Source organism: Phaethon lepturus, unplaced genomic scaffold, assembly GCF_000687285.1.
Source record: "Phaethon lepturus isolate BGI_N335 unplaced genomic scaffold, ASM68728v1 scaffold49396, whole genome shotgun sequence".
Classification (NCBI taxonomy): Eukaryota; Metazoa; Chordata; class Aves; order Phaethontiformes; family Phaethontidae; genus Phaethon; species Phaethon lepturus.
In genome coordinates, this window is record NW_010546473.1 from 19,119 (window position 1) to 34,299 (window position 15,181).

Below are 15,181 nucleotides of genomic sequence, written 5' to 3' on the forward strand. Positions count from 1 at the left end.
CCTGTATGGTATTTTTATACAGTGGTGAAAGTGGGTGATTTTGCGTTGTTACATTTCATATTAGGTTGGTAAATCAAGCATTTTCTAGGTTCTGAGAAACCAATCCTATGAAGTATTCCTAAACTCTATACAAATGGAATAATTAAAATGCACTGTCTAGAATGGAATACTCATCTGTATGACGTGGCAATTCCACTGGATTCAGTTTGATATGTAATGTCTTGTAGCAGATGTTATAACAAAAATAACTTTTGCTTTTTGATTTACCTCACTGAGGCCATTAATGCTGTTCCTATAGTTGGTTTTCTGGAGTTGGATGACACTTCACTGCTGTCCAAAATGAGTTTGAACCTTAACCCTCCAGAGTTTGTTCACTTTGTTGCTTACATTATTGCACTAGCTACTAAAGTCTTATATCTTCCTATATAAATCTAATTGTTCAGAGTGCAGATTCTATATTTAGATAATGAACTGTATGAAATAAATAAAATAAGGGGATTTTCTGGTCAGAGTTGCTGATATGTTGAATACCTTAATTATTTCTAAAGTAAACAGTTTTGGTGTATATTCTTAAAAACCTATGGTCATTCAGCATAAAAGCCTTGACATAATACTTTAAGAATGGATTTGTTTTCCTTCTCAAAAATGCATCAAAGAATTGTTTTAAATACAGAATCTGTGAGGCTTCCTACAAATTCATCTAAATCGTAATACAAACACAGTTTGTAATTCAGATAATATAGAAAGTTCTCTAGTGTCCATTGAAGTAAGGTCCCCAAAATGCAGTCTCTTTTTTTTTCTGAATGGGAAAACATTGCAAAACATTAAGCGGTTCCACTGGCTGAATAGGAGAACTGAGGAAAATGAGGTCTTCTCTCGTTATCTACACAATCCATGCTGTCATCTGAAAAATGAAAAAAAACCACAGTAAACAACATTTGCTGCCTTTTAAAGTAAACAAACAGTAAGATAATCCACGGTAAAATTATTTCAGAAAATTTCACTCTCGCCTTCTTCTTCCACAACTTGAAAGGACAAAGAAACAGGAAGTTTTAATCGCCCCCATTAAATGGGCATCACAGAAGATCCCGATTGTTGTATGTAAACGGTTGTTCAGATGTCCACTTAAAATTGCTAGGAGCTGCATTGCTTAAATCCATATTCAGAGTTCTGAATTTCTGGCAATTGCTATTTCAGAGCATCAAATGTGCTCAATTACCATGAAAATAAAATATATTTTGATTGAATATGGACACTAGTCGATACGCAATTGACTGCTTGCATATACAGAGTGTGCGTGTGTGTGTGCGCGTGCGCAGATGTATGCACGCAAAACTCACGAACAAAATTATTTTCCAGTGGGAATGTGCAGGTTTGGAAAAGACAACAGTACAAATAATTCCACTATCTTCTAAAATAGGTTTTTCATTTCCTAAACTGGAAAGACATGTGGAAGGTTTCACATCAGTTTACCAACTTCTTGATCAAAAACATATATGGAAAACCAGCAAGTTTAAACTGATGCTTTTTGACATGGTCTAAAGAGACCAGGTAGAATTACAGCAAATTATTTCTGGTCATCTGGAGAACACAGCAGGCAACATTTGGGAAAACTTTACCTTGGTCAGGAGGAGTGATTGTTATCATCTGTGCTGTAAATTCTTCATCAAAATATCTTGTATCTGTTTCAGATGTAACTTGTGGCTTAAATGGAGGTACAAGCTATGAAAACAAAAAGAATACTGTTCATTTTCACAGGTTCTTGCAGTTATGTTTGAAACAGGTAGAATTTGAAATACGAGTTATAAGCTACAGTGCCTCTTCCTACATTCCTAAAATAAAGTTTAAAAAACGCCAGTCCATAAAGAAGGAGCCATATACAGTAGAAAGTATTTCTTTAGGGATGCACTTCCTATTTATGGGGCATTTAAGGCATTTCATCTCTAGGATTTAAATGTATAAAGAAAACCCTAGAATCGTAATGTTTCTTCAAGCAACATGCTTACAAATTTTAAAAATAATAGTATATACTGATTGCCCACCTAATTATATGGAAATTGTCAGCTGCCTCTAGTCAGATTTATCCTTGAGGAGGATGAAAATGAGTAAGAAAGATGCTCAGTGATACCAAACTGACCAGCTAGACTTGCTTATGACCACAAGGGTTGTAACATTCACAAAAAAATTCGAGCTACAGAGCTACTGTGCCCATGCAGCTCCGACTGCAACTGTGCTGTAGGTCAGAGAAACCCGTGAGAATTTAGGACAAGGCAGCAGCAACATTAAGCATTCACACTCCTGGTCCCCAAAAGTGGTTTGCTATCAATTCTGAACTTAGAAAATCTGGAGGGCTTAAAAAAAAAAAAAAAAATTGAGCGTGTTTAGCGGTGAACGTTCTCCTCTTGTTTCACCAAGAGTCGCACTATTTGGGGTTTATTCTTGACGCTCACTTGGGCAGACAGGCTAGAAATCATCCATGTGTACCTAGGCAAGCTCTGGCAAGAGGAACTCCAGATGGAGCAGAGCTGCTTGACTGGGGCTGGAGGAGGAGCGCGCCTGCGAAGCGGGGTGGCGGAGCTGGTTACATACAGATGCACAGAGTTGGAACACGTACAATTTTGGAGGGCAACGGAGCTGGGAATCAGCCTCGCTCACCTCCCCGCTGCACAATGCGGTAGAAACAGAATGTAAACACTGTTCTTAGCCATCCCACAGAGGACATATAATAGCTCTCAGCGCTGGGCTTCGGTTCGCCCACCACTGGGGTTAAGCGTGGACATCTTTTAATAGCACAGAGCTGCACCAGGCAACAATTTAGGAGCGTGATTGAGGAAGTATATGGCTTCCAGTCTGAAACTGCAGGGAAAGGTTTATCAAGGCAAATGGTAAATTGTGCCAACAGGAATTAAGCAGTGACCCTGAGACTGGCACTTCTGTTCTTACAGAAATAAGAATGACACCAACAGAAATCACTACCTGCAAAACATCAGCAGATCTTAAATGTACAAAACACTTCTTCCCCACCCCCAACTCTTCCTTCAGCTTAGATCTTAGAATCATTTGCTTGGCAAGTTGGTAAATAAGAAAAGCACTAGCTTCAAGCTCCCCATCACCAAGATCATCTTTCTGATCTGTTTTGAAAGCACCTACCAGAGTGTTGTCCTGTCTTACAAACAACGATCCAATAAAGCTCCTTCATTTTCAATGTAAAGACTTTAAGAAGTATAATCCACACATGTGATCTTTCCAGATACAAAGAAACATTCTACAGTTTAAAACCAATCTTTAAAGATTAAGGGACATAAAAACTTTGTTTGTTATAAGAGAACACAATTACAGTGTATATTCATAATCTTTTTTTTTAAACTATTAATGATCCTCTGTGCCCAAGGATGGCTTGAAGGAACCTGGCAAATGCTCCTGTCAAAGAAAATTAGGTCCTTAGAACTGGTCTTTATGTCCTGAATTTAAAAAGGTAAAGGAAACAGGATATCCCCAAGCCACAAGTCACTAAACCTTACAGTCCTCCTGAAGCTATTGAAGAGGGAGTGCTTTGCATTATAATGTTAGTAACACTGTTCTCAATCAAGTCAAACCAGCATATTACATGTAAAAACCCTGTTGAGGATGAGCATTCTCTCTTTCACATTTTAACTTTTTCTCCTACAGCATTTTTCTGCCTACTCCTTAAAGCGAGCCTTGGTTTGTTTTTGACAAGCTGTGTGTGCACGCCTGTGTGAAGTTCTATCTGTCCTTTTAAGCTAATGGGGGTTTTGGCACTCGCAATGCTCCCAGTTGCTGTAGCTTGCTGTGCGCAGCAGAGTGATTTAGGACTTGGGCACTGCAGCAGACACCTGAACTACGCACATCGGAATGACTCTGAGCAGCAATCCTAAGTCAGAACACACGTGTAATGGGCTAGCGCTGCCTGTGTAATTTTCCTTTTATTTTAGTATCTGTTAAAAGCAATTTGAGACAGATTATGATGCACCCACAAGACAATTTTTTTCCTCCTAGCTGTCAAATTCAGAACATTAAGCTGGAAACAGAGGGGAAGCCGCAGAAAGCTCTAACGCTGCCTTTACCAAGCAAATATGTTGCTTTACTGAAAAGCTGTCACTGCAATAGCTCTGCAGTTCAGCTGGCAGAGAGGTGCCACCTGTAGCCTCCCACTGCTGCAGACCAGCATGATACCCCCAGGCTTATGTTGGTTTAAGAGACAAAAAAGACCAGGGAAAAAAAGGTGATTAAAATCTCATTGCATGTGTTTCGCTTGTGGGTGGGCAAAATACTGCAAATTAAATCGCACCTTTCTTTGCACCAGAGACAAATAACAACACTCTTCCAGGAGAATCTAATGAATATTTTAAATTCTTGGGAAAACCCCAGTTATTCAAAACTCCTTATAATTCAAAGCAAAGCTATGTTTCCAAAAATCTTAATTACAAAGTAAGTGTTCTCGATTACCCCAAGCCTATATTCATAAACACATGCCCCATTATCTGGAAATAGTGGGTAACCAAGCTTAGCACATGAACACCTCTAGGCAGCTGACAAAATTCAGCTTTTATCCATGAGACTGCATCTCAGGTAAATGCTGCAGGATCCTCTTTGGACCACCCAGAACATAGGCAGCGATTACGCACAGGCTTTCTGAAACCTCTTCGTTTGCACAGCGTGGCTGTTTCTAGAGTAGGTAATGGTTTACATCTAATTGCAGATGCACAGGCTAATGGGACAGGACTAAAACCAGAATCCAGCCTCCTTGGATATGCCAAGGTCAGAAATAGTCTCAATTAGCACACTGTTTTCTCCAAAATATGTAACATTGGGAATTTCCTGGTAGTTTCCACAACAATCTGAGTCAGTACTACTAAGGGACAATTTACAAAGGTTTTCTCAGTCCTATGGATAAATAAATTGCCTCCAGCTTGTGTGATTTCTCTTCCATTCAGGGAAGCAGGACTACTATGAAATAACAAATAACTTCACTGAAGATATTTGAGACCTGTTATCAGCTTTTTACCTGAAACTGCAAAAACATAGCAAAACCCCAAGTATTCAGCTGGGTGAAAATGGATATAACCTCCTGTTTAGAACAATAATTCAGATATACTTTTTTATATTACACTGAATAAACTCCATACAACTCCCTCCTGCCCTCATGGCTGCACGCAGCTTGCTCTCTAGGGATGCTTTGAAAGGACAGAGCTCTAAACTATCTACACTTTCAAGGCACAAAAAATATTTTATGATGTTTCAGTTCCTTTTAGCCACACAAATCTGTGAGGAAGTGAAAGAAGAGAAGGTAACAGAGCAGTCTTTGCAATTGTATACAAGCACTGGACAATTCTCCCACTACAGCATGGAAAACAGCAGTGATATGCTCTATTTTTTTAAGAATATAACAAACATTGCTAATACACCAATTGTATTAGTTTTACCAAAAGAACGCAAAGAATTAAAATTCGGTTTCTGGTAAGTTTTTTATCTCCTCCCACCAACTGGAGAGAGAACTAAACTGTGTTTAGAGATCAAACGAGATCTGGTATCATGAGGGGCTGCAGGGGGAAGGAGAAAAATCAGGAAAGACTGAGATTGAGTGAGATCATCTGGCATCAGTGGTTGGGAGCCTTGAATCACTAGACCCACATTTTAGTTAGCTGCGTTCCACGCAAGTGTGACAGAAAATATGGCTGGTGAGAAACCAGTGGGAGAGGACAACAGCAGATCACCCTGAAAGCATGAAGCAGGGCATCTTGGAGGACTGGAGTAAGTTATCTGTGAACGAAGGGACAGTGAGGCACAAGACAACTGATGAAATACGCTCATACAGAAAGTGCTGGGCTCTTTCAATTCAGTGGCTCCCACTGGAAAGCCTACGAATTCAGTGGGTCTCAAGCAAAACCAATGAGAAACACTATGAAGTGCAGACACTTCACATCAGCCCTCTGTCACCAAAAAAAAAGAAACATATTAGGCTTGGATTGATGTACTTCTCTGCACTTGCCTATTAAGTCTAATTTCATCATTCAAGACAGGAAAAATGCCAGCAGCCAGCCCAGCTTCCACTGCTGCTTCTAGGAATTTTTGCTTCAAATGCTCAGGAACCAACAATAACTCTGGGGCTCTCAAGGGATACGTCAGTTGACAGCAAGGAATAGCAACCAGAATTCACAGCAAAAAACATTTTAAAAGCTTATATACTGTCTAAATTCAGAAGCAATTTTGGTTACATCCTATTTATTCAGTCATAGAAACAAGGATCTCATTGAGAGATACTCTTCTCGTTGTAAAAAAAAAAAAAAGCTTTGGTTCACAAGTAATCTGATTACAGCGTTTTAAGAAACATGAAGCAATTTAGCCTTGTTAAAAACAACTGCAAACCTCTTCTGTGGAGGGCTTCTGTGTACTTACAGAGGGCAACAAAATTTGAAACATTCGATATATCCACAGCTATAATTAACCTTGGGAGAACAGTTGTACAAGTACCTTTTTCTCGTATACATCTTGCCAAACAATGCCAGCAAAGAATTTGTGCTGCATAATCTCCTTGGCATCATCAGGACCGCCACCTAACCTGTTTGAGGCAAAATAAGTAATTAAATGTTTGAGTAGAGTTATTCTTCTCATACAACTTTTATTGAACGGTGGTGAGGAAATTCTGAGTTTATGTAACACATTTGGGAGCAGTTCTAGCATTTGCTTCACATTTGGTTTTGTGCAAGGGCTGCAGGATAGTCTATTTTAGGCTCCAACACAGTTCCACTGAAAGATTTGAAAACATGATATCAAATAGAATTAGAATAAAGGTCTCTCTTAAACAAATTAAAAATAATAATAATCACAATTCAAAAGACCTGCCCTTCAGGAAAGATGCTGTCCTGGGGACCACAGCAGATCCTGCAAGTAAAAGCCACACACCCATCTCTCTTTCTACATTAACAAACGACTACCCTTAAAATTTTCTAGAGCAGAGTGATGCCAGCAGTAAAACTGAATTTTATTTTTGAAGTGTAAGAGTCAAGGATTTTTAAGACAAACTGATTTATGCAACCTGATTTAAATTTCCATTAAAGAAAACAGTTGACAACTGCAGTGATGATATCGTGTTGTATGCAAATCTTCCCTCATCCTTGGCTTCATGAAAACACAAAGGGTGTTTTATCGACTTAAGGTATATCAAGATAAAACGCACTTATTCCAAAATAAAACTGTCCGCACAGCTTATAGATGCAATCAGTTTAGTTGCAGTCTTGAGCTAACAGATGCTTAAATTTTGCTGTGGAGGTTAAAATGTTCTCTAAAAGGCTGAACCCCATCTGCAAGCAAAGGCATGCACTGAGAAAACACACATACCGAGCAATCAGCAGGAGACTTCCTTTCAGGTAACAAGGTTAAGACAATGCTCAGGATTTTAAGTACAAGAGGTACCACCATGTTCATCAAGGCTGACCCTCTAGTATCTGCCTGTTCTCTGACTGTTGGTGCCACTGGCAAACTGAGATTATTATCCCTATTTTAAGAGCTTGGAGCAATGGCTCTGTGTCGGCAAGGCTACAGCTATACCGCTACAGAAAAAAAGAGGACAAGGACTGCTCTTTGAACCTGAAGCCAAGCTGCCGGGTCAGGCCTCATCCTGCTGCACAGCAGTTGGCCCTGAATCTCCTCTGGGCCACATGTGGTAACCCTGCATCCCTAATGCACAATTATTTGGGTCTAGAGGGGAGTGTTTTGGTTCAAAATATCAGAGATCACACGAAGGCTGTGCTAAAGCTCATTGAAGTGGTACTTTTACAGCTTGAGACTGCACTGCATGCTCTGGGACGTAGCTTGAGGGCACAATGCTACTGGGACAGTGCTGGACGATCGTTTAGCACGAAGGAGTCAAATACGGTGACACTTCGTCCATACTGCCAGCTGGGAATGGAACCTGCTGCATGCAACCCTCTGAGCCATGCCCGAGCACTGTCTTCAGAGAACGCAAGCTGGCAGAGGCCATAGCTGTACCAGAGTGACCAAGCAGCAGAGGTGCCTGGCAGTTCAGAGTCCATGCTTGCTTCCTGGCCCTCTTCCATTTAGTGGCACAGCAACCAAAGGGGTTTGCTCCTTCACATTCCTTCAGGAAATGTGAAGTGGAACAGGGAACAGGTCCCCAAGTCTTCCAGTAGCAAAGTGCTGGGTGATGCTTTTCTTCCCCAGGTAAGCTCTAAGACCAAGCCTAAGTTCACCCTAGAGCCCCACAGGCCAAACCAAGCCGGAAGGGCTCTCCCATGTGCCTGGCAGCAGGTATACAGCTGCACAGCAGCCTGGAACAGAGACAAACTCCAGGGCAGCCTGGGAACAGACACAAACTCTGTGAGTAATCATCTCTCGGCTGGTTCCCCACCGGTCTAGAGGCTTTGCCAAGTCTCTACCATGCTCCTTATTGCTTCCCCAGCACAGATGATGGTGAAGAAGAAGGTGGAGTCGATCCTCTTTATCTACGGATGGAAAGAGACTGCACTTCTGCACAGAAGTTTGGGGGTGATGACCATGAGCTAAGAAGAACCTCAATCATGTTTTGCAGAAGCATGCAGGAAGGCTGGCTGGCTGCAGCCGTGTACAAGTGCTTTGGAGGATACGTTATCTAATATGAGCCTTTGTTCCATGAAGGGCAAACACATACACAGGGAAATGCCAAGAAAAACCCCAGATGTTTTACTTACCTTTTAAAAATCTATACTACTACAACAAACCCATTCAAACTGAATGGGGAAACGACAGAAATCTCATATTTTGGATATGGACTTATTCCAAAATACACTCTTGTTTTTCAGAATTATTATTCTGAAAGGACCCTCTCAAGGAGAACAAAATTACATCAGCACCTAATGCAAAAATCATGGTTAAGCACCACTGAGAACTGAAAGAGCAGCAGGTTTGTCTTTTGTAAGGACATGCAACAACTGAAGAAAAATACAGCAGGAACAGAAGCCCTGAAAAGATGCCTGTACAATCAAGTTAAATTCTGTGCATTTAAGTCTTCAGACAGAACCCAGAATAGAATAAATAGGTCTTAAAAAGAAAAAGCTACTGAAATTTACAGTATACAAGGAAAAAGAACAGAAAGTGTAGAGGCCAAAAAGCAATTACACCCCCCTAAAAAAAACGCAAAACCCAAACTTCTGTCTAAATTGGACTCATTTAAAAATACTCACCAAAAAATTCTGGTTATTCATTTAACTTCCATCAATATTTGAGCGCCTTTGTTTCTATGTTTCGGCCAAATCCCAAGGAGAAAATGACTACTAGTCAAGTGCAACATCAATATTAAACAGAAACCATTTCCACATTTGTAATTTTTATGACACTGTGTATTGCTTGCAAATTCCTTTAATCATTTAATGACAAATGTCTCTGCACAACAAATCAAGGGCAATCAGCTATCATCCCACAGATAAGTCATGTCGAAATATTTTAAAAAATTTATGTACTGTATTTTTTATATACATACATAAAAATAGAAATATAGTGTATAAAACACACAGTCAACAGTGAAAGTATTACTGTCACAGGCCAAAAGATTGCAATTAATGGATCACAGGAAAAAAACCCTGTTTCTCTACTTGTCCACGTGAAAGTCAACAGTGCTCAGCACCCAGGTCCACTCCCAGCTCTTTAAGAATCACAGAATGGCAGGGGTTGGAAGGCACCTCTGAAGATCATCTGGTCCAACCCCCCTAACCAGGCAGGATCACCCAGGGCAGGTTGCACAGGAACGCGTCCAGTCGGGTTTTGAAGGTCTCCAGAGAAGGAGACTCCACAACCTCTCTGGGCAGCCTGTTCCAGTGCTCCGTCACCCTCACAATAAAGAAGATTTTCCTCATGTTGAGGTGGAGCTTCCTGTGCTGCAGTTTATGCCCATTGCCCCTTGTCCTCTCACTGGGCACTACTGAAAAGAGATGGGCTCCATCCTCCTGACAGCCACCCCTCAGGTATTTATAGAGCCCCACAAACTTCTAGTTTTATAGTTAAAAAGTTTCTACAGTAAGGGTAGCCAGGCTCCAACGCAGGAAAGTGGGCAGCAACTGCCTTCCCTCTGCCCTGCCAAATAATCCCATTCGTAAGCTCGTGCTTCACCATATTAGGAGCCACAACACAAATTCTGACTGTGGGGAAATCCTCATCCGAAGAGACTGTCCTACTTTTAGGTGACAGATTTCTGTTGTTTACAGATTTGCACATGCACCATCCTCATCTGAGGAGACGGCCACAGTTTTAGGCACCACTTCTGTTGCCGTTCCATCTTCACATGATTTCTCTGACTCCCTCCTGCCCTCAAACCTGGTTCTACAACAGTGCAAATATACCTACCAGGCTCAAGAAAATCAGGTCAGCAAAAGTTATTGGTGTTCACCAGCTCAGAGCACACACGTGCATATTTCTCCTTCTCTGATACAATCGGGATGGAGACTAGTAACTTATTTTACTATGGCCCTTATCTTCAGATGATTTAGGAACTTCTTCTACACCACTTTCCTGTGACCAGCACTATCAGCTAGGAGAAGCTCTGGCTGGCTTTGGGAACAGCACAATTTGATGACTCCAGATTTGGAAGGAAAAGGCCATATTCTTCCCAAAGTCCTGTATGCACAGTCTTTGGGGGCTTTCCTGCTCAGAGATTAAGACTTGTGGAAAGCCTAATGCAACTCCCAACTCTGTGCTGAACTTTACTTCCCCACTTCATTGACCACATGTGACACAAATGTAGTGGATCCAGTAACATAGGAAAAGCTCCCACTCCCCAACATTAGTAACCACAGCATGTTTGAGGATGATCAGGCTTGGGAAGTCTCTAAACTACCAATTTCTAAAAAGCTGGGGGGGGGGGGGGGAGGGGGAAATCACTTTAAATTTGCCTTTTATGGTTTCCTCAGCTTCAATTTAGAGCTCTTATGGGTGAACTGTTTGAGTTTGTCCAAAATCATTCTGAATAGCTTTGGACTGAACTGATTTAGACTAAAATTATCATACACACCAGCTAAATCTCAGTCTACCTCAAAGCACCTGGTGACACATGTATGAAGACTTGATGAGCACTCTGCAGTTCAAGCGATACCCAGGACACTGGAGTTGTCTGGAGACAAAACCACTTTTGTACTCAAGGCACACACATTTCAGAGCAAACATAAGACACTTGTCATGTATGGCTTCAAAACTCCGGATGCCCACAAGGCATGAAGTCTGCTGCCTAAAACTAGCTACTCAAGGTTACCTCCTCCTGCCTGCCACCAGCCAGCTGGGACCACCTCCAGGCCCCTGCAGTCCCCATGACTGTCACCTCTACTTCTTCCAACTCCTGCAGTGGCTGCATGGGCTGCAGACCTACCTGTGTCTGACAGCAAGTTTGCTCAAGCCATCTACCCTTCCCATAGCAGAGCACATACAGAGGACACAGACATACACCTCAACTATAAATTGCTTCCTTTCACAAGGGAAAAAAAAACAAGGAGTTTGGTTTTCATGCAGGTAAAAGCTTGACTGACCCCAGTATTCTGGAGCATCTGCAGCCAAAGCTGCACTCTGGATGTGGAAAGAACCACCATCACTAGAAAGAACAAAGTGCCAGATCTCTGTGTGGCTGCAAGGACTGATCACCAGTTCTCAGCGACCACCTTCAGCATTCCAAAGCCACAACCACAACTCTCTGAAGTCATTAAATATTTTACCAGGCATTTGTCAAATGCTGCATCCTCTTCCTCTCCTTATTCCTGAATGGCAAGGTCCAACAGCACCACAGAAGACAGAAGTAGATGAAGCAGCATGTGACAAACCCCACCTGGAAGAAGCTGAACAGCCCTGACCTACGACAGGGAGCACTAAGGCATGTAGTGAAAACACATGATGAAAATTCAGATGAAACCATCTTGAAGTTTTCTCAAGGTTAAAACTTGCCAAGATTCAGAGCTTGAGAGACACTCTGCTGACTACAAGCCCACTCACCCGTCTAAACTCAATCCGTTTACATGGAGCGCTCTGATCTCTGCAACCAGAGAAAGAATAATAAAAGTTAAAAACCTTGCTTTTTCCTGTGTGAAAAAATGTTCTGATTACCTCCTTCGATATGATACATGTCACAATGCAGTGAAGGAGAATTTCAGGTCACATTAAAAGGAAATATTTACAGAATAGATTTTTTTCCTTCTTAGGAAAATTAGGGCTCACATTACAAGATTAATAAACTTATATCAATCCCAAAAGAAACGTCAAAATTCCTTTTCTCTTACAAAATGGATTTTATATGACCAAATTTAGAAAACAGCCACGATTAAAAGCAGAATGCAATTTATTGTTCTTCATATTTTCTCCATATGCCTGTGAGTTTGAGACTGAACTGGTATTACTGAGCGCAAAGTGCTAAGCCTGCTTCTATATATCAAGCTCAGGTACAACAGGTAATTTTAAAGATTTCATTCACTGACATAGGTCACAATTCCCTAGCTCCTTGATTTAACTTAAAATATCCTCATCAGTGAGCTTCATTGTATCAACCTTCTTTGTTGTTGGGGTTTTTCTGAGGATTTTACGGGAAGGGGCATCATCTCCCAGTTTCATTTTTCTCATGGTTTTGGCTCTCCCCTCCGTCCCACTCAGTTCATCGGCAGTTACTAAATGCTGCCAATTCTGATGTTTTCTGCCACAGACAACATTACGATGACACCAACTTCTGTCCACCACTGGGCTTTGTGGAAGAGGGGATTTCTGTTGAATTACACAGTGGTTCCCCGAAGCATCATCAACAGGCTAATGTTAACCAGACTATGGCAGATCAGCTTTTCACTGGATGTATTTTCATAGCTATCTGGCTGTTTTTCTTCAATATGGCTCCATGAACTCACTATGAGTCAACTACCAAGTATGCCAGGCGCCCACTCCAGCACACAGACCACACGGTAAAAAGAACATAAAACTACAAAGCCGGGACTCAGGATTTCTACCCCTAGTGCTTCCAGCTCAGTTCTCTATACTGCCTGAAGCACAGGGGATTTGCAGAATCACAACTTCAGTAAAAAGTTGGGTGAACGGTGATTGGCGAGAAACCAGTATTTAAAAATGATCCATGATCCAAAAAGCTTGGGAAGCACCAGTGTAATTAGCAAGCTGTGGACATGTGTGCAGGCTTGCCTAGTCTATAGTTATTTCTATCAGCAGCATGAAAATCATCTGTCCAACAGATCAGAGCATCATTGGTTCCAAGCCTGCAGAAGATACATGTGAAGAAGTGGCTATTTGTATAAAATGAGCATATTGTGGAGTAATTATTGGCATTGGGAAAACCTTGTAATTAGAAACAAGTGGGCGTTCTTTGTTTGTAAACAAATTGCATTTTGGTTCATCAGAGATGCTCCTTTAAGAACAAATTACAGCAGATGCTGCTTGTGTTTCCAGTGATTGAAAGGCCCCACCTGAATAAGCTACAAAAGGGTCACGATTGTATTTAACCCACCGCTCTCCTGGACAGGAATCCTGCTGGCAGGGGCTGCAACCACGCTCGCAGAGCGGAGCACCTCGGGGGCTGCTAATCCGTTACACAACCTGCTCCTGGTCCCCTTGCAGCTCCCGCCGGCTTCAGGAGGGGTGTGTGGCTGTTGCCACCTAGTACAAGGCTGGCCACGTTCCTGACTACAACTGTGCCCGGTTCCCCATGTCACCACTAAGTTGAATCCCTCAGGAGTACAAATTGTGATTTTGTGTTACAAGACCTCTCAACAGGATTTTGCATCAAAAATAGTGATGGAGTAGCCTATAGTGATGACAAAAAAATCCTTGCTGCAAGTATCGATGTACTGGCAAAAACCATTTTCCTGCTATGTGCACGCACACCCAGACTAAACAAACATCAGAAAGCAAACCGGAATGCTCTGCTCGCACCTCACATGAAAGATTTCCTACTTGGGGCCCATTTACAGTGGAAGCTTCACAACAGGAGATCGGGGGCAGAGTCACAATATTATTTGTTTTAAAAATGTCTGGTTGACAAGATGGCAGGTTTTTAAACTGATGTTTATATTTGTGTGAAGGTCAACATCCTTTTTGGATCTTGTTCTATTTTCTGTTTGTTAGCCATTAAGGACTTGGGTTTTTTTGTTTTGGTTTTTTTTCTGTTTTTAAATCAAGGGTTACTTTTTAAATAATACAGCATAGCAAAAAAAAAAAAAACACAATAGGAGGAAATGGGAAAAGTAGATTAAGCATGGTATAAACTCCACCACCAACATGGTACAAACACCACCACCTACTGTCCAAAGCAGGATGCTAAACCACTGGCACAGATTTAACCGAAAATTCAGAAAACGGACAGCAGCCCGAACTGGGACAGAAGGTGAAAGCATTCAGTGCCGAGCAGCTTACAACCCACAGCAGCCATGGGATTCATTATGACCAAAGGCTGGGTTAACTTGTTTTGTGCCAGGTTATAGTTTTGTGTTAATGGCAGCCATTGTGTTCTGAAGTTCAGCCTTCTGATCACCAAAGCTGCTTCACGTCGCTGTTTGCGGTGTCAGCTCATGTCAAAAGTTTAAACAAAAATGAGTAGGTCCACTTGCTGCGTCTTGGTGGATGATCATTTTGAATAGATTAAAAACAAAACTACCATTTTGTTTTAAATACCCTCCTCAACTTTAAAAAAAGACAAACAACTGGCATGTGTGCATTCAATACCCCTTTGTGCAGCACCTTTTTCAATTGTTTTTCAATGATGGCAATATGGGCCTTTCATACAGTAGCACAGAAACAGTCGCTTTTAAGTCACTTGTCTTGAAGATAGTTCCCTTTCATAGACATACCTCTGCATAGCACGATTATTAACTTCTTTGTGAAGACTAACAGAATTTTTTTTCCTTTTTTTTTTTTGGTATTTCTAAAGGCACGAGTGCTTAAAAGTGCGACTATTAAGCAACAGTCTCACCTTTGCTTAGGATCTTTCTTCAGCAAACCTGACAAGAGAGATTTTGCTTCAGGTGACAAAGTGCGTGGAAATCTAATCTCCTCCATTAGGATGAGTTCAAAGAGCTTTTCGTGATCCTGATTGTAGAAGGGGAGCCGGCCACACATCATTTCATACATCACAACTCCTAAACCCCACCAGTCCACTGCACGACCATAGTCATTATCTTCCAGCACCTGCAGAATGTAGGGA

At 41.5% G+C, this 15,181-nt stretch overlaps 1 protein-coding gene across 1 annotated transcript in view; it reads right to left on the reverse strand.

Moving 5' to 3' along the window:
* Window positions 1-207: 207 nt before the first annotated feature.
* Window positions 208-15,181, reverse strand: part of AKT1 (v-akt murine thymoma viral oncogene homolog 1) — a 34,885-nt gene continuing 19,911 nt past the window's right edge. The window contains exons 9-12 of the mRNA XM_010289303.1: window positions 14,951-15,165; window positions 6,493-6,580; window positions 1,620-1,722; window positions 208-904 (exon numbers count right to left, since the gene is read on the reverse strand). Of these exons, the coding sequence (XP_010287605.1) occupies window positions 825-904; window positions 1,620-1,722; window positions 6,493-6,580; window positions 14,951-15,165 (486 nt within the window). The 3' untranslated portion in view covers window positions 208-824. The remainder of the gene's footprint in view (window positions 905-1,619; window positions 1,723-6,492; window positions 6,581-14,950; window positions 15,166-15,181) is intronic.